At 40.4% G+C, this 23,889-nt stretch overlaps 1 protein-coding gene across 8 annotated transcripts in view; it reads left to right on the top strand.

Annotated features, from left to right (window-relative positions):
* ablim3 (actin binding LIM protein family, member 3) overlaps positions 1–23,889 on the top strand; it is a 47,286-nt gene that overhangs the window by 3,431 nt on the left and 19,966 nt on the right. For all 8 annotated transcript variants that reach the window (XM_026189024.1, XM_026189016.1, XM_026189007.1 and 5 more), the window contains exons 2-3: positions 6,568–6,702; positions 21,761–21,944. In XM_026189024.1, coding sequence (XP_026044809.1) covers positions 6,568–6,702; positions 21,761–21,944 — 319 coding nt within the window. The remainder of the gene's footprint in view (positions 1–6,567; positions 6,703–21,760; positions 21,945–23,889) is intronic.

The raw sequence follows: 23,889 nt of genomic DNA, 5'->3' as shown, positions 1-23,889 counted from the left end.
AAGATGACTTTACAGATGAGCAGCTCATTTGACACTTGAGGGCCATCCATAAATGACCTGCTGCCAGATGCTATCCTTATTGGGCCCAGGAACACTAAGGTAATTAATAATTATGTTAATTAGGATAATTAATTGATTTATTACTACATTAATTAATATTTTTTGTTTATTTTGCTGTTTTATTTACTGTTCATTGTTTTCCTGGTTTTATGGGTAGCATCTACTGGAGCAGGGCTAGTGAAGGAGGAGAAGAGCCGTGTCATGTGGTGAACAGTCCAAACCAGAGCCAAATGCTATTTTCCCTCTCGATACAAAATGCCTTATTATAATAACACAGAGAACAAAGATGCACAGATGCAAACACAGATGCTGGTATAGACTGATGAATATTCATATGCAGTAATCACATACAACTGGTGTGTTTTTCTTACAGGCCGACATTAAAATCGAGCACATGTTTTTTGTTGTTAATTTGCAGCGGAGGCCATTGTTGCTGCTTATAGGTGAGGTTTTTTTCTTTTTCATTTCTTTCTTTACAGTATTAAAAGCCACTTTCAAATCATAATAATAACATTTAGCATTTGTTTTATCTTAAACTGTAAGTGCTCTGTTCATTTCATTGGACAGTTTAATCAGTAGACTCTTTTGAGCCAGACCGCTGTTCTGTCCTCAAGGATGCCGTCTCCACGACCTTGGCTTCTGGTAGGACTGAGTGATTATTCAGATTGTCAGTAGCGACCTGACCCTTCTCACTCTGTGGAGCAGCAGGATGTTTGTGATACAATTGGACACTACCATTGCTCTGATAAATGCTTCTACCCAAAGGGGATATAAAGACAGGGGAAGGGGGAAGGCATGGAAAAACATGACCACTGGCCTCTTTAGATCACAGACACGGAAGATATGATGTTGCTTTGTTGTGAAATTATATATCAGAATTACAAAAGCATTGCTTATGATTTATGTGGTGTTGCACTCACAAGTTGATTAACTGTTAAGATTATTATCAGATAACAAACTTTTTTGATCATCTGACAGATGTTTCCTTGCTATACATTACTGTGTAATCTTTGAACATTAGAGAAACCAAGACATTCTTCAAATCTTTGTTTATGGGCCTTTTTGTCCAAAGTTTGGTCTTCAACAAGTGAAATGCATGGCTGACTTGGCAATTCAGGAAAATTCCACTTCTTTGCTTTAATAAACAGCTTTGGCTCTATGGTTTGGATCATTGTTCATCTGTATTATGAGACGTCGCCCAATCAATTTGACTGCATTTAGCTGGATTTAAGAAGATGTCTCTGAATACCTCAGAATTCTTTTGACTGCTTCTGTCCTGTGTCACATCATCAATAAACACTAGTGTCCCAGTGCCATTGGCAGCCATGTACACCCAAGCCATGGCACTGCCATCACCATGTTTTAGAGATAATATGATATGCTTTGGATCAGGAGCTGTTCCACGTCTTTTCCATGCTTTTTTCTTGTCATCATTCTGGTAGAGGTTGGTCTTGGTCTGGTCCAAAGAATGTTATTTCTAGAATTGTGCTGGCTTTTTTATATGCTTTTTTAGCAACGTCCATCTAGCTTTTCTATCCTTGAGGCTTATGAGTGGCTTGCATCTTGCAGTGAACCCCTCCTATATTTACTTTCTTGCAGTCTTGAATTTATGGCGGACTTGGATATCGATACACCTCTCTTAATTTGTGAAATATGTGTACACACACACACACACACACACACACACACACACACACACACACACACACACACACACACACACACACACGTAGAAAAATATTTAGTATACACATCCAGAAATGCATATACTATTATATATTGTACATATATTTATTAGTTTCAGATGTAGCCATTCTTGTATTTTGCTTGTTTACATTATTGTATTTTGCACAACTCTGTTGCTTGTGAAGCTCGCACACAAGAATTTCACTCACATGTGCTGTACCAATGTACCTGCACATGTGATGTGACAATAAAAGTGATTTGATTTGATTTTGATTTGACCTCTCCTCCTGGAGAGTGTTGTTGGTCACTTGGTTGGCTGTTATGAAGGGGTTTCTCATCACCATGGAAATGATTCTGCGATCATCCACTGTTGTCTTCTGTGGACGTCCAGGTCTTTTTGCATTGTTGAGTTCAGCAGTGCTGTCTTTCTTTCTCAGGATGTACCAAACTTTAGATTTCACAACTTATTTCACTTCCTAATATTGCAGCAATTTCTCATATGGGTTTTTTCTGTTTTCGCAGCTTTAGGACGGCTTGTTTCACTTGCATGACTGCATGTTGTCTGTTTACAGCAAAATCTTCCAAATCAAGCACTGCACCTTAAGTCAACTCCAGACCTTTTATCTGCCTAATTGATAATGACATAATGAAGGAAATTACCCAAATCTGGCCCATGTTAAAGAGCTGAAACTTGTAAACTCTTCATCCAATTTAATTGTGGATACACTAAAATGAAAGCTACGAGTCTACACATTATGTCCATGTCCATTATATAACTATAACTGGAAAATATTTCAGTAAACAGTTTAAAAAAAACAACCCTTCAGTACGTCAGTATCCTAACTACATCAGTTCTGGGATCTTTTTTTCCGATTGTTTCGCATTGCAAAAGAATAACATGGAGCTCATGGCAGTCAAATGTTTGTACACTTGAGTCATCTGCAGTCCTTATTTGTACTCTGTTTTTACACTGTTTTCATACTTGGACAATGAAAACCTCTGTAGGCCTACTCTTTTCCTGGTTGTGTCGTTAAGGGAATCGATAAAGAATGAGACCCATGAGCAGAACTGATAATAACACTGGTATCAATAACATTTTTTCAATATCTATGCTTGTGGTTTTACTCTCCAGCCTGTATAGACAGTAACAATAGCTGGACCTAGGCTGAGTATTTTGTTCTTGATCAAATACTGTAATGCTTTTTAAAATTTGCCACCAAGACACACATGTGACTTCAGGCTTGTAGAAAACAAAAGCTAATATAATTCACAGAGAAGTTGGGGTTTTTCCCAGTCATTTTAACAAAGTGAGTCTTTTAGAGCCAGCATCTAGCTGCCGTACTTCTCAAGTGGCTCCAACTTTTGGCATTGCTGGTTGCCGCTTGGATTTCATGGCACTTTAGAGTTTTATAAGAGGATTTAGTGTCTGGATCAGAAAACGGCAAAAAACAGAATTTGAAAAATTCATCAGCAGCTTTCTCTAAAGGGCTTGAGTTGTCGCCCAGATACATGAACGACATTAGGCATTGATGTTTTGCTACCAGCTGTCTAATTGTCCAGGAAGATGCCTGCTGAAAAATTATGGATGAGATTCTCACAGCTTGTGATAGATTATCTGCTACCTTACCAGACACTACAGCTCTGTTGCTAAACTACAAGTTGATGGTTTTGCATCAAAATGACTGTCAGTCAAGTCTTTTTGCAAACTTCTCAAACTGCAGTTCCTATGCTATGGATTTTAAACAATAAAAATTACAATTTTAAGATGACTACCAAATAAGTTTCCCTCTGTAATGAATTCACCTTGATTTAAGTCTTGTGCCTGTGGTCTTTGTTCAGTAGAGATCAATTTCAATTTGTTAGAATTCAACAATGAAATTTAAGTTTTTGAAAACCAAAGAAAAAGCTTTGGAAACTAATCGCAGATTGCAAAGCAGTTCTTTTCCTTTTAATAATTCATCTTAATTCCTAAAGGTCTTTGTATTGGCTCGCTTAGAATGTCCTATTCTTTTTCTCATTGCTACCCAGCATCCCTCATGACTGAACCCACAGCATGTCTTTCCCTGGGGCTGTCAGGTCAGGGGTAGAAATAGCAGCAACCTCTCAGTCCCTGGGGATGTTGTCTGCCTCTCTGACCAAAGCCCTGTTGTTATCACCTGTTACCAAAGGCTGTATTCTTCCAGGCTACTCTCAAATGATTTGGAGTCAGTGGATTAAATTGGTAGTCTGGTGGCCATAATTTAGAAGAACGACTCAACACCTCACTAGGGGAGAGGAAGGAGAATTGTTAGAGAGGTGCCTATAAGGGGCTTGGACTTGGAGAGCTTTGCTGCAGTTAATGAGAGTGAGTGTGTTGACACAATTAGATAGAGTTACATAATGCTTCGGCTCCTGAGCTTCTTTTGGACCTGGATCCTCGGCTGTCTTTCTCTTTCTGTCACAGACATTCAAGAGGTTAAACAAGCACCTAGATCATTAAAACAGACTTGTTGAGCGTTTGAAAAAAATTCTTGCCATTTACCTCACCCCTGCCTATAATTTAAGTACCTGTTGATAACTGCCATTCCTTACCACGGTCAGATTTGAGCTACATTGTTAATTTTTGTACAATGTTACCTACCTGTCTTGTGTGCCAGAGGTTTGTTCTGGCACAGATAAAGAAGGTCAGACCTGTAAGTAAATACTCTGTCTTTTACAGGTGTTGGCACGGGCTTACATGTTCTGCCGTTAGCTCCCATCATCTCTCATGTCCACCTGCTGGGAACAGCGTTAATGAATAGTTGTTTTTTACATTAATAAAAAAAACTAAAAAGACAAAAAAGAGATAGTTTTACGGAAGTGCTATTGTTTGAACCATCGCCTTTGCACTTATCAGTCAGGTTAGTGCTGCCAACATTGTGAGGAAAGTTATGGATTTACAGAGGCTCCAGTGTGGGAGGTGGGGAGTGGGAAAAATATGCTTGCATATTTCCAGTGCCCACAACCCTGTCCAGAGTGAGAAAATACACAGCTACAGTTATGCCTACATGCACGTCCTCGTGTTCACGTGCACAGTGAATATCCTGTTGTTCACTTCGAGTCACGCAAGGAGCGCTCAGACTCTGAGATGTGCAAGGCCCTTAGACTGTTTAAGTGATGCCAGCCCTTTGGGATTCACTCGGTGAAATGGAATCGGTAGCACTGTCATGGCAGCCCATATGCTGCTGCTGCTTTGACTTTAGCAGCGCAATCCTTCACTTAGCTATTCAGGTAGTCAAGGCCAGCTGGTTACCCAGCCATTACACCCCTTCCACAGAGAGTATGACCTCTCATCCCAGCTCTTTTGCCATTATATATATATATATATATATATATATATATATATATATATATATATATATATATATATATATATATATATATATTATATATATTGCTCTTTAAAGAGCCCTTAATAGCCTAAGAGATTTAGATTCAGTTAATAGAATATAGAATATAGAATATTAATAGAATATTTCTACCTTTTTTCCTTGTGTTTGCATTTATTCCGATACTCTTAAGGCTTTCTGTGTGAACGTGCTTTCCTGACTGTGTGAAATAGCTATTGGGCTTGCAGGAGTCTGACATGTAAGGTATAATGAGGTAAGGGGATCCATCTCGCTTTCTCTACTGACACAGCAGTGTGTGTGTGCGTGTCTATATGTGTGTGTGTATATGTTTGTGTGTGTCATCCTGTATAACTGTGTGAAAAATAGAGACAGTGAGAGAGAAAGCCTGGAGCTTACCAAGCTTACATAGGTGTCAGACCTCACAGCTTCAGAGCAAGTGTTGACAGAGCTACACACTGATCTTATTGTTTGAACTGCACACAGTGGAGTCTGTAATGTACTCTCTCCTCAGATAACACTTGAAAATGAAAAGCCGCGTTATGTCTTTCACCCATTAACAGAAGTATTATCATGCTGTTTAAAGAAATGGTCTGTATAGTGCTTTACTTGGTCCTAAGGACCCCAAAGCGCTTTACACTATACACAATCATCCACCCATTCACACACACACTGGTGATGGCAAGCCACAGTGTGGCCACAGCCGCCCTGGGGCGCACTGACAGAGGTGAGGCTGCTGGACACTGGCGCCACCGGGCCCTCTGACCACCACGACCAAGACTGTCCAAGCCGGGGCTCGAACCGGCAACCTTCTGATTACAAGACGAACGCCCAACTCTTGAGCCACGATCGCCCCAAGAAGATAGTGTGTATACTGTATAGTTTCTCTGAATCACATTTGTGTGACTGACAATGGCAATATCAAACTACATTAGTATGTAATTTTGAGAAAAGATCATCTGCTGCGATTGCAGCTGAGCTTGATTCCCTGGCCTGCTTGAACTCATACCAGACTCCGTTTATACTGCATATTAAAATCAGAATACTTTATTAATCCCAGGGGGAAGTTGATTAAATTTAGTTTAAGAGGGCAAGAATTAAAAAAATCAAGAAATAGTATTAAAAAAATGGCAGGAACGACGGCAACATGTCCATGCAGGTTAATGCACACACACACACACCCATGTATATAGCTAGATATAGATATATATATAGATACAAGTAACTATAACTTGGTGTCTTTAAAAGCTAGCATCAGTTACATATAAAAGGCCTGTGAAGCTTAGAACTTTGTCAGAGGTTGAGAACTGCAAATGTGCTTTGAGAGAGAGGAAAACTAAATCTTAAGGAAACTGGGAATGGGAACAGTCAACACAACTTTCAAAATTATGTTTTAATGTGTGTGTTAGCGGACCATAGCTGAGTTCAGTAAATGTTCTTTTTATGCCTTCATCAGCTTATCGCCAAGACTCAACAGGCGGTCAGCGGAGCTCTGGGCCAATCCGGTGCCAGCGATGTCGGGAAGTTTGCAAAGGCGAAGTGGTACGAGTACAAGAGACCCACTTTCATGTCAAGTGTTTCACCTGCACCGGTAAGAAATGAATCAGTTATATAAAAATCACACAAACTGGAGCTGCCTTGCACAGTTCCCAAGCCTGGGTGGCCATGGTTAGAAAGAACTGGGAATTCCAGTGGTAGGCCAGAAACAAGACATCTATCTTGGTCACGTCTTCGTCTGCTGAGCACACACCCACATGCACGCTTGCAGATACTGCCCATGCACTTTTTCATCCGTCTTCTAGCGTACATGCTGAGTGCTACTATTAGTAAACGGTGGGGATTGGAATGGATCAGAGGTGCTTTGCAGGCGACTCAGGCTCCTGCTAAGGTAGCCTGTTAATTTGCTGGCAACTTAAAAGAGATTGTATGCTGTGGATTAATGAGACTGATTTAGCTTTGCAGTGGAAGAGCACCGGTGACCTCCAATAGAAACAATGGTGACATAGTCACACACCCTCTTAGTGTAGGAGTTGTGTGGAATGCCTTTCACTTTTGTAATTTGTGTTTGTCTATTGTGTAAAGCACATTTACATGGCAGCATGCTCTATAACATGTTTTACTGCAGGGTTAATTGACATTTTGAGAGCTACACACCCAGGTAAAATGTACACTGGTTATGCTGTAGACTTTGGAGGCAAAATGTATTCACACTGTGACCAACTGACATTCAAGTTGAGGGAAATTTAGGAGGTTGACAGTCTGATGAATGGGATTTGTATTTTTATGTGGCTCAGCAAAAATCAGACTGACTCATAGTTCATTTCAAATGCAAAACTGACATGTACAATTGGCAACATTTGCAGAGTGAAGGGCAAGTCTGAAAGGGGCTCGTGATAAGCACGTGTCTGTGCATGTGTAAAATGAAAACTGGAAATGAAAGAAACGAGGAATGCTGTTTGTCACACTGCTGTACAGCCTTGAGCAAGCGCTCTCAGAATTATGTTAATAGTTCCACACTAAAACAAAGACAGTCAGTAAGTTGTGGGTTACTTATCGGTTCTTTGTAACATTTGAGACCAAAACTGTTACAGGACAAATGAAAAAGGAATCGCTTTGCCACATCTTTTCTGTAATATGTTTGCATTGGTAGCACGAGTTGCTTAGAGGAATGGTTTATTATCGTTTAATGCTCTACAAGGGATTTGGAGCAAACATTTATTATATTATATTATATTATATTATATTATATTATATTATATTATATTATATTATATTATATTATATTATATACACCCAAATCAATCGACAGTGTGCTAAAAGAGTCTTGAGCCACGCCTCATTTCTTTATATTTTCCTTCCAAGCAGCCAAGCTTTCTTGTACATTTTTAAAGTGGTTTTAATCACTAGTTTGTAAAGGATTTGTAAGGGTCTTTAAAAAAAAATTCTGTGGACATTGGCTACTTTTTCAATCATTCTCTGTTCAGTTATTATACCTGACCATTTTAAAAGGAATATTTTTTTTATAAAGCCCTTTAATTATGAAGTACAAATTATTCAAGCGCAAAAATAGCGAGGGATGAACCAGTGTTGCATTACGCATAACAGCTTAACGAAGAAGCATTTTTTTGTATCTTTAGGCACTTTGCTAGCATCAGTCTGTTGCAAAAACACATAATTTTTCCCATTTCTTTATATGAATATTAGAAAAGTGCCAAAAATAAAGCAGTTTGACAAGCACAAAACTTTATGTGTGCACCAACAAAACGAGAACAAAAAGAGCTATTAGCTGAAAGCTTGGCAAATCTCAGCATCCTGTGCAGCATGTCCGTAAAAAAAATTGAAGAAACTGCACAATTGAAGGACAAAAAAAGAAGAAGTGACAGAGCTTAAAAAGAATCAAATGAACTGTTTCTGAAAGTCATGTCCTTAAGAAACAGCAAACAAATGAGCTAATAGATGCATCTGGTCAGATTTTCATCCACCACGCAACAACATCGTGAAAGTGTACGACTGTTAAAGCGTGATTTAGGGTCCTGCAAATTTGTCTGTCGAGGGGGGTTTTTACCCATCGCAGACATGCTCCTCTGTAGTCCTCCAAAATCCTAACTGCATCCAGTCACTGCATCCAGTGACATGGAGTTAGCCAAATGCTGATTGGTTGACAGGTATGGTGGAGGAGCTCACCAGGAATGGAAGAACTTCAGAAAAAAGATAAAAAAAATACACAAAAAAAAGCACAGACAGTAGTGGACACCTTTTATTGTTTTTAACACTAGTTTCCCATCAGCTCTTTGAATGTTATAGCTTTGCTCTTCTCCACGGCTGGCTGACGCACCAACAATAGCACAAGTAAGAGTTGTCCACAGACTGGTTGTACCACATACTTTGTACACTGCATACATCTGATAACAGAGCTCTCTGCAGGTGCACGGGTTATCCCAGGACTACCAGCGGAATATGAATACACTACCCCTGCTGAACCATAAATTCGCCTTCATGCCTTCATTTTCAGCATGACAATGATCCCAAACTCACTGCCAATGCAGTAAAAGCATACCTGGATAAAAAAAACCACACAATGGAGTACTGTGAGTCAGTGATTGGTCACCCCAGAGCTCAGACCCCAACATTTTTGAAGCAGTGTGGGATAATTTTGACACAGAATGGAACTAAAGGCAGCCGACATCCAAAAAAGAGCTTTGGAATGTCCTTCAAGAAGCCTGGAGAACTATTCCTGTAGACTACAAATGACAAGAAAGCTTTGCTCAGAGAGTTCAGGCTGTGCCAAAGAATAAATGCTGTCGTACCAAAAATTGAGTTTCAAGCTCATTAGAATTGTGCAAACTCTTCCACTGTAAACATTATTCAGTGCAAATTTTTAAAAAATGAAAAAACAAAAAAAATATTATTTCTTTTTTTTTTCATTCCCTGTTTTTTTTTTTGTGAGACAGGACAACGGTCTTTTTCTTTTTTTTAACACCCCGACAACTTTTTTACATAAGGAAACGTCCTGAGTAGTAGGGCTGGGCCATATCATACCGTTCACAGCAGAGGTGGGACCAAGTCATTGTTTTGCAAGTCTCAAGTAAGTCTCAAGTCTTTATCCTCAAGTCTCAAGTCAAGTCTCAAGTAATGTCAGGCAAGTCAGAGTCGAGTCTCAAGTCACTGGTGTAAAAGTCCGAGTCAAGTCACAAGTCTGAAACTTTGAATTTCAAGTCCTTTCGAGTCATTCAAAAAAACGAAAAAAAGCATGTTGCAGTTATATGCTAAATGTAAATATTAGACCATGTAATTTTTAAATCTGTGTTTTTCTCAACACATGACAAAATAGTGAACTTAGAAAATATACACAAATTGTGAAATTGCACCTCTTTAAAATGCAGCTCAATTAAACCTAGCTCCAAGAATAATTTTCACCGACAGTTCTGAGATAAGCTGCATGTCATTCTTGGATGCGGTTGTAGGACCGGCTTTAAAATCGCATGACAAAAATATCATACACATTAAAAAAAAACTGCATCACCAACGTAGCCTGGACAACATTTGCTAGTTAGATGAAGTCAGCTATCTCATCGTAGCATATTTATATGCATATTTATAATCATACGGTTCTTGGAGTGAGTGCACACACTCATGAAGTTTAGTAACTTCCGGTCACTGCAACAAGCCCAGGTACAGTTTACCGACGGATGGGTACAGGACCTTGAAATGCACCGTGTAGAACGAAAGACCATCGTACATATCATAAGTTTACCAGTCTCACAAATCGTCGTCATAAATACACATTCGTTAACCGTTTATTAATAGGACCTTTGAGCTCAACGGTAATTAATTAGTAGTGGAAATAATTTCTGGTAGCATCACAGAAATGTAGCAGTGACAATAATACTGTATGCTGTAATCGTACTGGGCAATTAGTGATACAAAAAACCTGTTTTATCCTGTGAATAAAAGTATATGTTTTTGTCAATGTACCATAATAACAGAAGCGAAACGCAATATTGTGTCAGGACAATTCACTATTTATGCACAATAAATAAAGGAGCATAGCGCGACAATTTCTGTTCAGCGCCAGACTTGCTTGTACCCTATATCACTAATTATGTTATGAAAAATGACGTATTAACTACTAAAAAACACTGACCTTCGTGTAAATGCTTGGAGCAGACTAACCTGTGAGCTGGAGTGTTCTGGGACGTTATATTTGGTCTTAGAATGGCTGCAATCCAGGCCATCCGTCGCGTCTTTGTTACTTCGGAAACATGGCTCGAACAATTTCTCTTCAACGACGTAATCCGATAACAACCGATCTCTTTACCCGTCGGCTTCCCGTGGCTGTCATGCGACCGGCTATTGCAGTTAATAATACAACAGCTTCTTGACATTTTTGTGTTTCTTTTTATCGCTGTATAACTGATTTCAATTGAAAGCCTGCGTGCGCTAGTACCGCTTGCCACGAGTTCCCAGAATCCTTTGCGGTTCTACCCGTGAATGACGTCACATTTTCAATCTCTATATAATATGCATGTTAAATTTTATATTTGGGGTAAAATATCAAGTCTTTCAGTAATACCGGTATAATGTTGGGCAACGATAAGAAAATGAAATAGCGCGATAGAATATGGGTAAAACGCGCATGCGCAGTGCATTTGTTTTCATACGCACATGACGGAAAAAGCATGACGGCGACGGAGAATGTGAAAGGCGAAAGCAGATCGTTGAATGAAGCAAATGAACCAGAATTGGTTTTTAAAAATGCTGCAACTTCAGTGGTGTGGAACTGGTTTAGCTTTCGTCCGTCAGATACACAACAAAGCACTATTTTTGGTAGAGCATGCTAGCGGGCCGCCGTTATTACCGTGGTTTTTTGGAAAATACGGCACACTTAAAATCAATCCTTTGATTTTTCTGAAAATCGACAGTGCCCCTTATAATCCCGTGTGCCTTATGTTTGAATTCTGGTTGTGTTTACTGACCTCGAAACGATTTTATGTACACGGCGCTCGAAAATCTGTCAAATATTTTAGAACGACTTTGCTAAGCTACAAAGCCGCACAGCTTGATGGATTGTCGGAGCATTACGGCTGTCGTAGGCAGGAGCCTCGCGGAGTGATATGTACTGTGATACTTCAACATAACATTACGGTATTGTGTGTGTAGAACCTCTTTTTAAGTTTTGTGGATATTATACATGGTTATGCTGAGGATATGTCGGCCAATTTCCACTGGAAATGCCTTTTGGTTAATGTTAGCAAGGAATTTGCATTTGCACTGTTACATTTTTATATAACTTTAATGCACATAAAAAACAGCTGCTTGTTTAAGTGAAAATACATTGATGGGTTTTTTTTGCACTAATAAAGTTGTGGAGTTGTAAAGCATTTTGTCTAGTGTCAATTATATCGTCAGTTATATCGTTGTCGCAAATTTTCAAATGTATATCGTGATAAATATTTTTGGTCATATCGCCCTGCTCTACTGAGTAGTCTTTAGATAATCGTGAAGCAATGGTGGGTAAGTTGGGTTTGTTATTCTCTGCACTACAGTGCTGTGCAGCTCCCAGACGTTCTACAGTTGATAAACTCACAGAAGGCTATTCTTCTGAGGATTGTTGTTACATCTAGCTGTCACACATGTAAAAAAAACCAAAAAAAGCTTATTGTGCACACATGCAGTCGTGTTTATAAGCACGCACGTCTACTGTATACATGTGTGCACGCTCACTGTGGTTGTGTGGGGTTGCTGTGGTAACGATGTGAAGGGGCACCCGGGCCCTGGTTGGTGGATATTCTCAGCATCTCTATGGTCCTATTAACCAATCGAAAGGCTCTGTTCTGTGCCCCAGAGAAAAAGGGGGGCAGAGCACCGAAACCGAGCAGAAAAGAGAAAAAGAGGGGGGATGGGGGGTCGTTTGTGTCGCCTAAACATTACATCATCACTAGTATAATGCCAGTCTGATTCTCACTTTCTTTTCTTCCTTTTCTTCACACTCGTAGCAGCGCGATGCTAATGGAAAGCTGTCACTGATCGCATCATCTTAGCCTACACCTATCTGACAAATCTCTCCCTTCGTGTTCCAGACAGTTCTCCTGCTCCCATGAGGCAATGGGGGACTATTGTGTGGCCAGGCTCTGACACAAACCTGCCCATAATATGCTCTCCCGTATGGACTGCTGCACACCCAGCAGTTTTCTAAAGCTTTTATTGTTCAGTGTGTAAATCCCCCTCACACACAAACATGTTCCATGTTCCGTTGAACTTCGCAAACTCCATCTTTCCCCTTTTGTCTGCATTGACTTTGGCTTTTAGTTTGTTCTCTGTATATTTTTCGAGAGTGTAAAAATGTCCTGAATGCATTGGTAGGATTTTTCCCGTGTCTGTCCATCTCTGTCATGTGTTTTTTCTGATTCTTCTTCTCTCTCTCTCTTTTGCTTTCTCCATCTTCTTCTTTTTCCTCATGACAGTCACTCAAGCATGAAATCAATTTCTCATCTCGGGGCAGGATGACATTGGCAAGCGGTGTGTGCAATTTGGAGGCTAATGGCTAAACTGTATTATGCCAACACACCGTAGTGAAAATTCACTGCCCGGCAGCCAATATCTTTATCTATCACTCCTGGTTATGAACTTTGAGACCGGGATGTGTTTCATCATTTGATTTTGCGCTTTCCTGGCCTTTTTTTTTCTCTTTTTAGAAATCAGAATGAGTGCGCAGGTTATTGACCTTGACCATTTCCTTCATCTTCACTGTGAAACTATGACAAAAAATCTCCCTCCTGTTTTTCCTACTTCTCCTTTTCTGTCTGTATTGCATCCAGCCCCCTTTTCTCCTCAAAAGGGCTGACTATGCCCCACTGAATAGCTCCTGATCATTCAGTCTTAAAAAGTCTGACACTCTCAGTTACTGTCTCCCACATTCTCTTAGCATGTAAAAACACATATGGACATACAGCCACATCATTTATCATTTCATTCTCCCTCTATCTTTGCCCACACTTATGAACCTTCTGCATGCTACATTACCATAATTCATCTCTCATGCATTAGTTAGAGGAGGAACAGATCACTAATCATCTCATTTGAACCCATTATACCGCAGCTGATTATGGCATGAAAAAGCAGCCACGCAATCAGCTGGAAAATATCAAGACAAAAAAAGAAGAAGAAGTATGGAAAACGCTGAAGACAGAAGCCAGCTCACAGAATGATTAAACAGCCCCTGAATACATGCATCCTGTAGCGCTTGTCAGCAGCTATAGTGTGTAACGATGGAGTGTTCTATTACTGCTATATGGGCTGACTAGTGCATACTGGTTCAGTGACATAGTGACCACATTTACCCAAAGCATAATTGGCACTCTTAGATTCCAGCAAAAACAGAGGGAGCCTGTCAGTGTCACAAGCATAAGGCTAACTCAAACATAAATCAAGGTGCTTGCTTCCTATGCAGCCAGCTCACAGACTAACAAAGAACACAGACACAGAGAAGCAAATATCTAAACAGAGCAGGAGACAGATGCAAACACAGACACCTTTGCACATAAACTGCAAACCTGCTCCCGGTAGTTATTTATTTTCTGAGACAAAGCAGATTTCTCTCATAAAACAGCGCTGAGGGGAATACAAGATTTATTCAGACAGGTCAGATAAATACTTGACTGCTCTGCTAATGCACCCTTTCTGGCTGATATTCTCACCGGGGCTTTTATAAAGTAGCAGCATCTTTGGCTCTTTCTCTGCAGATCTGTCTCAGTCAATCCAGCCTCCCTTTGGAAGCCATCAGCCACCATCATATTAACATCAGCCTACTGTACTGTACTGCCACTGCTCTCTGAAGGCAAGGGGAGAGACTGTAATGGAGAGAAGTACAGTGGGGAGTAGAATATAAAAAAAACAAAGAGAGAAATAAAGACAGCAAGGTTATGAGGAGAAACAGAGAGACAGACACAGAAAAAGCACAAAAAACCACACAAAAAAACGAGGGGGTTACAGGAAAGGGGAGCTTCCTGTAGCTATAGCAACCGCTGGTACGCCGGTCCAATCACCACGCCAATGCATGGTTGCTAGGGAGAGATTCTGGCGGAGGGAGAAGGGAGTGTGGCAGGAAGTGGCGCTTTTCCCTTACGACTCTGGATTCGGTTTAGATGGCAGGCATTATACCTCTGTTCGTTTCTCATACGAACATGGCTTTCACATACTGAGAACCTTTTTGTTTCCTCTAGGTGTGTCTGTGTGTGCTTGCTTGGAACAGTGAGGTGCAGCTTCCTAGGTGTGCAAGTGTCTTCTTCAGAGAAGGAGTCTTTTCTTGATTGTAAAGAAGAAGCCGTGTTAGACAAGCGCATTCGGACATACCGACAAATGGAGCATGTTTAGGGCTTATTTCAAAGCGTCATCTGTAGCCGTCTGGCTGTCTCTGTGTGTCTGTGATCTCGTTCATGTCTTGTTTTCCCTTCCCCTCAGAATCTCTCATCAGCTCTCTTAGGGTTAAAAGCTGAAGGCCTCAGTCTGCTGGTATGAAGAGACTCCACTGGGCTACCATCTGTCTCCATCAACTACAGCAGCCAAATATGAGGGAAGCCCTGCCACTCATGCATGCTTTCTCTCTGCTTTAGCCTTTAGCTGTCCACCCGCCTCCTCCTTCTCTTGCCCTTTCCTATAAAAACATCTCCGTCTATCTTCTATTGCCGTTTTCCTTTAGACGTGCTTGAATCAGAGCTCAAGGGGTGGCAGCACTGTCCAGTTGGTCCAGACAAAAATGTCCCAAAAACTACTGGATGGTTGAACCTTACTACATCTCTTGATATGGATCAGAAGTTTAGTTATTTACTGAATTCACCTGATTAATTGTCACAAATTTGGTATGGATGTACAAATTCTTCATAGACAATGAATTCATGCTGTCATCAGTTCACTTGTATGCATATTGCTAAGTAGTGAGCTTTAGCATGCTAATACATTAAATTAAACTGCATGCACTGTAAAGTATGTGCAAAAGCTCAACCTGCATTACCTGCATATCAACTGTACGCCTCTTAAGAGTATTGAGATTGAAGCGCAGTGCCTCACAGAGCTGCTAGTGTGCCTTTTGTCTGTCTCCTCTTCCTGTTTGTCTGACCCCTTCTTCCAGCGCCCCACGATTTGGCACAACTTGAGAAAACGCATTATTTACTCTTGAAGTGTTCCCTCCTGTCAGAGAGCCTCAGATCCGGGGGGACAGGGAGAGGGCAGCGAGGGCCCCATGTTGGTACCACAGATGTGCGTCTGAAGTTCTTTCTCTAATGAAACTTGTCACTGCCCCACTACTAAATGTCCCTTTGCTAAACTATCTGTGACTGCCTGTATTTTCCTGCAAAAGGTTGGGAAATTAGCACAATGCTGACAGCAATTAAAATGTGCCGCGAGGCTACTTTACGGTACTGCAAAAGCATGTCGATTCACTTAATAGCACATTATGAAAATCTAAGTGTGACGTAATAAGCAGTGGGAAAAAGTTACAGTGACAGACAGAGCAAGGGAAGGAACACTGTAAAAAAAAGGCGAGGTTGTGTTGAGGTACAGCTCTGTAGTGGTGAGAAGAGAGGGTGCAAATTGAGATAAAGCGGAGACTTTGTGCTCAGAGCCACAAAAATTTGGAAGCAGTCTTGAAACGGAAAGTCACAGACAGAGAAGGGGAGAAATGGGGGGGGTTTAAGGAGGTGACGGACTATTTTAGAGTTCCGTTTTGGGCTGACTTTCAGAAGGGAATTTTAATTGCGTCTGTTGGCTGGAGATAAATACCCAATCAGGCAGACCCCCCGTGGATGCCTAATCAGTGCTGTTATAATGACCACAGCTGCAGACACCAGCCTACATGTTAACCTCTAATAAGGAGACTTATAATCTCTAGATGCTTCCTGCACGGCCCCAGAATGAAATACATCAAGAAGACAAGCGTCATCCTTTGGTTTCCCTCATTAGCATGTCATTCAGGGAGAGAGCATAAAACAAGCAAATAAATGAAATTAAGTGTTTGATCTAATTTGGTTCTGCAAAGCTCGTCTTTATTTAGGCATTTAAATGACAATAAATCTCCACGTCTCCACGGAATAATACACATTTCTTACACAAACAAACAAAACAGTCTTTTTATTGCCTTTTGAGTTGTGCACATCGATGTGGGACGTGCACAGTAAAAATCCTCACGGTCTATTCAGAGGATATTAAAGCAGACCAGAAAAGTTTTCAGTTGTGCTGGGCTCTTGTTTTTATGGGTGTGTGCCCGCACCCATGTGGTGCTGGTTGTGTGGCTCTAACCAAAATCTTTCTTCTTAAAGCCAAGCTGGGCCACAACTGTGCAGCAGCAGCAGAGACACCGGATTCACTCCCAACTCCACCCACTGTGCTGGCACCTAAAATTCTGAGGGATGAGCTTAGAAAATATGCTTGATGGTCACAGTTGAATTGGGAGTACTTGGAAAGTAGAAGGACTCCTTCTGAGTAGGCTTGTAAAAGTGGAAAGCTTTTTAGGAAAGTGTTATGAATGGCACTTTTTTTTTTCAAATATCTAAAAAGTGTAATTTTCTTTTGGTTACTCACTCAGGTGCACATTACAAAGTGATTACCCTGTTAAAGCAAACAAGCAATACTTGTAGTTTGATCTGATGTAATGATTGTTTCGTAGTAATAGGCATGTTTGTAGTTACAGAAATATTGTGGAAAGTCTTTAAATCCAATAAAAAGAGTAGCTGCAAAAATTCTCATTTCATCATTAATGTCTGCTAAAGGTTGTTTGTTTAGGTTAGAACTATATAAATCAGAACATGGTATAATCCTTTATGTCACAATTACAGTAACAGAGAACCTGGCTACAGATCATCAGATTATGAAAGACGAGGTTTGGTATTTACAGCTTCCCGTTCAACTAAAGCTTCTCCGAATGAGTTACCACCAGTACCACCACCACCTCATCACTCAAACTGGGACCTAGCTGTCTCTAGGGCAACCGTGGAAGGTTTATATCCTCCTGGCAACTGGGTAAGGGGGGAAGTCCTTTGCAATGCAACCGGCTTATCGCCTGAAGAAAACAGCGCGATAAGCCAACAGGTGAACCACACATCTCTCCCGTCCAATCCAGGCTGAGCTGATCAGTTCAGCTGGCTGTGGTTCGATCCAGCATCCATATGCTTATATATACAGTGCATTAGGCTAATTGAGCAGATTTCACTTATTTAGAAATCAATCTGGGCCAAGACTGAAAAGCAAATCATTTTGAGAACGAGGGTGGAGAGACTGAGGAAAAGGAAAAGAGAGAGGCAAGCGAGAACCAGACGAAATGAATCCAGTCATTGACTTCAATTTAGTTTGAGAAGATGAAAACATTGTTTTTATTAAGTGATTGGCATTTCAAGACACAATGATTTTTTTTTCCATGGTGAAAACATTAATAGAGTGGAAATATTTACCCTCTCATTCCCTTTTTTCCGTAAAGGAACTGGATAGCCTGTGATTTGGGTTTCTGGTAAGAGCCTTAGTAAGTCTGGCTCAAAATGCAGTCGAGGCACTTTTTGAAGCTATGTGCCATTGTTCAGTGGTTCTGGAAATGTGGTTGGCGCAGGCACACACACACATTTATATAAACAAGCTATTTTATATCTGAGAGCTGTGGATCTCCTTATGGATCTTCTTATGCTCCTCTATTGCAAATCTGCACCCACTGTGCCTCAATGCCAATGACCTGTCAAAATGATAAAGATCTGCTGCGATCGCATCTCAGTGTGCACGCTGTCCAGTTCTGTCATGCTATCTCTGCATACGCAGTGTGCCACCTCATCGGGGATGGATTTATGTGTCTCCATCCTCCTGAGGGAGATTGTTTTGTTTTTAAGTGAGGGCCCATTGATCTTTTATTACACCATTAAGTCAATGTGCTCCACTCATAAACAGCTTGAGATTAAATGAGCCCCTTTGAAGGGTTTATGTGTATGTCTGCATGTCTGTGAACTCTCAGCCTGCCAACAAAAATTGAAAACTGGGCGGCTGTAGGGAGCCAAGTACTGCCTAGAGCAGTCTGTAGTATGTGGCCAGTATAAATCCATTTTACATCAGTAAGTTATTGGTATTGAAGGTGATTCATTCCATCGTAAGAAGAGTGATGCCTTGGTAAATGAAGATATTTATTTACTGTGGCAGTCATTTAGCAGCAGTTAACCTGATACTGTTAACCTACTGATTTTCCCTAAAGCTTATATTTCCTTTACATATGATGATGATAGTCAGTGGTTTGGCTTCAGTGTAGAAACACAGGAGTTTCTCATGCATCCAGAGTTTCACAAAATAACATCATGGCATTCATATTTCAATGCATTATTTTTTTTTCACAGTTATTGAGGTCAGGGTCGTGGTGGGAGGCTGTAGCTTATTCCAGCTGTCATAGGACAAAGGGTACATCTTGGGTAGGCCACCGCTCCATCATCGGCTGATTAAAACATCTGAGTGAAAATTAAACACACACAGAAACACACACACTGGAGTTCAAATTTAGAAACATGGGAGGCAAATGCTGGATGTGTTTCTAACTCACTGACCATTGCTTGCAAGACCTCCTGCTTCACCAGGGACATGTGATGTATTTCTGCACAGAGTCTGCTCTGGTCCAACAACACCACAAGTTCACCTGTCTTTTGGAGGTCATTTATGCAAGAGTCTCTGTGTTCAGCAGGTGATGTTTCCACATGGAACAAGCACCATAACAATATCATGTCAAAAAGAGTTTATTAATACTTACCAGCTCAGACCTACTGCTTATGGTGTTGATATAGTTTTTAATACATAATTTCCTGACATCATAAACACTGAATATTCTGTCTAGGTGTAGTGATAATTTAACAGTCACTTAACGTCCTGGAGGATGGGTTTTGTTTATTTTCTAACTGCTGCTACATGTTATTAGCTACTTTCACGGGACTCTATGCACTCCTGTGAAAATTAACTACACGTCATGATTTAGTATCTTGTAGAACCACTTTTAGCACTTGGAATAATTGTTGTTTTGGAGGAATTTTGGCCCCCTCTTCTTCACAACAATGCTTCAGTTCATTGAGGTTTGCAGTTGTTTGTTTATGCACCACAGCATTGAGGTCTAGACTTTGACTGTGCCACTGTAGCACCTTGTTTCTTTCATTTTCAGGTGGTCTGTTGTAGATTTTCTGCTGTGCTTGGGAATCACTGTCCTGTTGCATGATCCAGTTTCAGTAAAGCTTCAGCTATAGGACAGATGGCCTCACATTTGAGTCTAGAATACTTTGGCATAAAGAGGAGTTCATGATTAGCTCAGTAACGGCTGTGTGCCCAGGTCCTAATTGTACTGTCATGAAACTTAAGATCTAAAATGCTAACTGAGGTCTGTAAAGTCTGAGATGTAACTCTTTTGTTTTTTCCAGTTCCACTGAGCATTGCAAAGTCTGACCTCTCGATGGGAAGATTTAGGGATTGTGTTAAGACACATCTGAATGCTCCTAAACAGCAAACTGTCACAACTTCTGGTTTCATAGAGGAGGTCACACTTGATATATGATCACCTATTCAAGTGCATATAGAAGAAATCTGGTGATACTTAACCTCTTGAGGCCTGTAGAAGCAGTAATGGTTTACTTAGTTTTTCCGTTATGCACAGAACTGCATAAAGTCACTTTCTTTTTCACATGACTGTAAAGGTCTAAGATATAGAAAAACACAGATTGTACACTGAGTCTCTGAGTCAGAAATAATCAATTGTTATGAATAATGAATTAAGTTACCACTCCTTTGCTATGTGCATATAAGCACACAACTCACTTGCTTTGGGGATACACATATGGATTCTGTAAGGGAGCCTATAAAGCAGCAAGGAAAGACTTCTACAAACAGCCTGAAGCATGAAATTCAACTAGAATTAAATTATGGTTTGTGACATTACCAACCTTAAACATGCAAACTGACATTTTGAGTTCAGTCTGATGTGTATGGACATGTGTTCACACTGAAATCTGGGGAAAAAAACATCAGGTTTCGATTCAGGTTTTGTTATGAATGTAGAAAAAAGACCCCTATTTGATATTAGACCAATGTTTAGTGAGAAGTGTTTAGATAAGAATGATGGCTGGCTCCATCTGAAGCTTTGCCATCTGAACTGTTATAGTGGTTGCTGCTATGTTACATGATAATTGTATACTATACAGAAGTCTAATTACAGTGCCCGTGTCAGCAAATGAGTAATTACTGGGTCAAAGCTATAATGCCGAAAGAGAGGGTGAAGTTCAGCATTGGCAAAACTGCCACTCTTTATGTTGGTTTCAAGAATTTCTCATTTGGCTAAAACAATAAAAGAAACCCAAAATGTTTATACAAGTACCTCTCTAATGACCTTTATTAGTGCAATATGTATCAGGTAATAATAGTTTTTTCAGTCAGATGTTCCAGTAATTGTCAGCCTTTTCTGTTGGTTAACTGCATAGGAAGAAACTAGAGACCACGCCGGCCGCTGATCTGTGAAAATGCCTCTTGGCTATATTGTTACACCCACTGGAATTCCCTCTCAGTTACACAGCAAAGGGCTGTAGCACGTACTGTCTGCTTAGGATCCACAATATATAGAAACGCATACACAAACTGAGCACTTACCTTGTGCATACACAGCAAGAAATGTTGATGTCTTCTCCAGTGAAATGTAATGAGACCGTAGTGGATGTCCTGATGATGTTGGGAGCTTGTGGTTTGTTGTTTTGTCTCCTTCTTCACATTGTTTAGCACAAAATGACTTTTCCACTGATTATATAATTATATTCCCATCACTGCAAATTGGCTCACCACTGTCTGGAACTGAATAACTTCCCTAGCAGCCGTGTGTGAAGACAAACAGACACACACAGCACAACCAAGCACACGTATACACACACAAACAGGTAAAAAAGGAGGGCGCTCAGACTGAATGAAAAACGTGCTGACTGAAAAAAAACATGTGTTGGTAGAGGAACAAAACAGAGAAAAAGAGCAGATGACAGATAAAGAAAAATGTGTTCTCTTAAAGCGGAAAACCAAAAATAGAAATAAAAACAGACATATAGAATTCTGTTTTGTATGCCTTACTGTTTCCAATGGCCCACTTTTCCTGTCTCTCACCATTCTGTCCACAGTGTGTAACTGTGATTTAGCACAATCTGGCTTCTTCCAGAAGAAGGGCGAATACATCTGTACAGCAGACTATCAGCGTTTGTATGGTACACGCTGTGACCGCTGTGACACCTTCATCACGGGAGAAGTGGTCTCTGCTCTGGGACGCACGTACCACCCCAAGTGCTTTGTCTGCAGTGTTTGCAGGTATGTATATTCCTTCTCAAAACACACACACAATACTATATACAAGTATGTATTCTGATGATGTTTATGTGCACCCAAAAGACTAAAGAAGAGCGCAAGAACTTTATTCTGAAATATGAATTTTAGGTCAAGTGATTGATGACTTCCGTCCATCTGTCCACAAAAAGTCATAACAATTGCTCGTCGTCCTACAGTAGTGGTCAGAATTTTATCTGACCGATCGTGGCTCAAGAGTTGGCAATTTGTCTTGTAATCGGAAGGTGTCTGGTTCGAGCCCCGGCTCCGACAGTCTCGGTCGTTGTGTCCTTGGGCAAGACATTTCACCCGTTGCCTACTGGTGGTGGTCGGAGGGCCCGGCAGCCTCGCCTCTGTCAGTGCGCCCCAGGGCAGCTGTGGCTACAATGTAGCTTGCCATCACCTGTGTGTGAATGTGTGTGTGAATGACTGAATGTAGTGTAAAGCGCTTTGGGGTCCTTAGGGACTAAGTAAAGCACTATACAAATACAGGCCATTTACCATTTAAGGGGCCTTCACCCACAGTTTGCCCAAGGTCAAGGTCACTTTCATCATTTGCACACAATTTGTCACTCCTCCTAGAGTATTAGTGTATTTTTGGCAAAACATCACCTAATGGCCCTTCACCCAAATTGTGCTCTAGGTTGCGCTGTAGTTATCTTGAGAAATGTATATTATATTATATTATATTATATTATATTATATTATATTATATTATATTATATTATATTATATTGTATTATATTATATTATATTATATTTGGCCACTTTGGAAGATGTAAAGATGATACAGAGTCTCTTTTTGCTCTGCTTTGGTTTCCACCGATTCAAAATGACATAACAATGTCTGGCTCATTACCGGCAAAATGCTGTCCTCATCTGCTAGGCAATGTTAACCAGTTATTGCAAAACAGAAAATGTATTATCACTTATGTGGATATTTTCCATCGACTTTATTGCGTAACATTTTATTTGATTGTATTTGATGGCTTGGGCCCCAGGAAGACTACCAACCACTGTTGTGGAAGCTAATGGGGTTCCTTATAAATAAACAAATTTCATGTGATTAAAAGTTGCCTATGCAACAGTTACCTTAGTTATTTTGGATTAGCTTGGAATTGGATATGTATGATTATAACAAATAAACAGTATAATATTGTTATTGGTAGCTACTATTTGCAGCATGCACTCAGCATGCTGCTTTATGTATTGCACAAAAGATATGTGAGACCTGCCGGTTGACTTCTTTAGAGTATCTGTGCTTTTCTCAGTCTATTCTGTGAGACTTCATTAGTAATTTGTTAGAGAACAGCATGATAGAGACGACGGGAAATAGCAAACAGATTGTGGAGGCACTGAATAAGAAACGCATGACTGTTTTTTACTTTTCGGCTATGAGTCACTATTTTCAGCCTCAAGACCTGAAGTGACGCAGCAAAAGTTGCATCTTTAAAAACAAGAATTGGCTAATTGACTGACTTTTTTCATGGAGGATTTAATAATTAACTCATGATTCATCTTCTGAATGTCAGCAAATGTGTGATTGGAAAGCTCAAGTGTAGGAAAGATAGAAAGCTGACCTGGTGTATCGCACATTTAGGTTTAGTAAAAGTAGGTCATCTCTCCTATGAACTCCATCAGTGTTCATGTGAAGCTCCTTCAGAATGAAATCTCAGCATCAATGTTGGCTCCTTTCTTTATTTTATTTAACTGTGTCCCTCGCTTTCGCTTCAGAGCATGCTGCATATATGGGATAACCTGTCTCTCATTTGCACCCTCTCACTTGCTGACTGGTTTTTAATGTGTTGTTTACATTATAAGGATCTTTACTAACAGTATCCAGAGTAAATCATATTGTAGTGGTTTACACATTCCCCTAACAAGCGAAAGATCCCTGCTTTGATCCTGGGAGAAGACACAAATCCCTTGC

Source organism: Astatotilapia calliptera, chromosome 2 (genome assembly GCF_900246225.1).
Source record: "Astatotilapia calliptera chromosome 2, fAstCal1.2, whole genome shotgun sequence".
NCBI classification, from domain to species: Eukaryota; Metazoa; Chordata; class Actinopteri; order Cichliformes; family Cichlidae; genus Astatotilapia; species Astatotilapia calliptera.
This window is presented reverse-complemented; position numbering and strand designations above follow the sequence as displayed.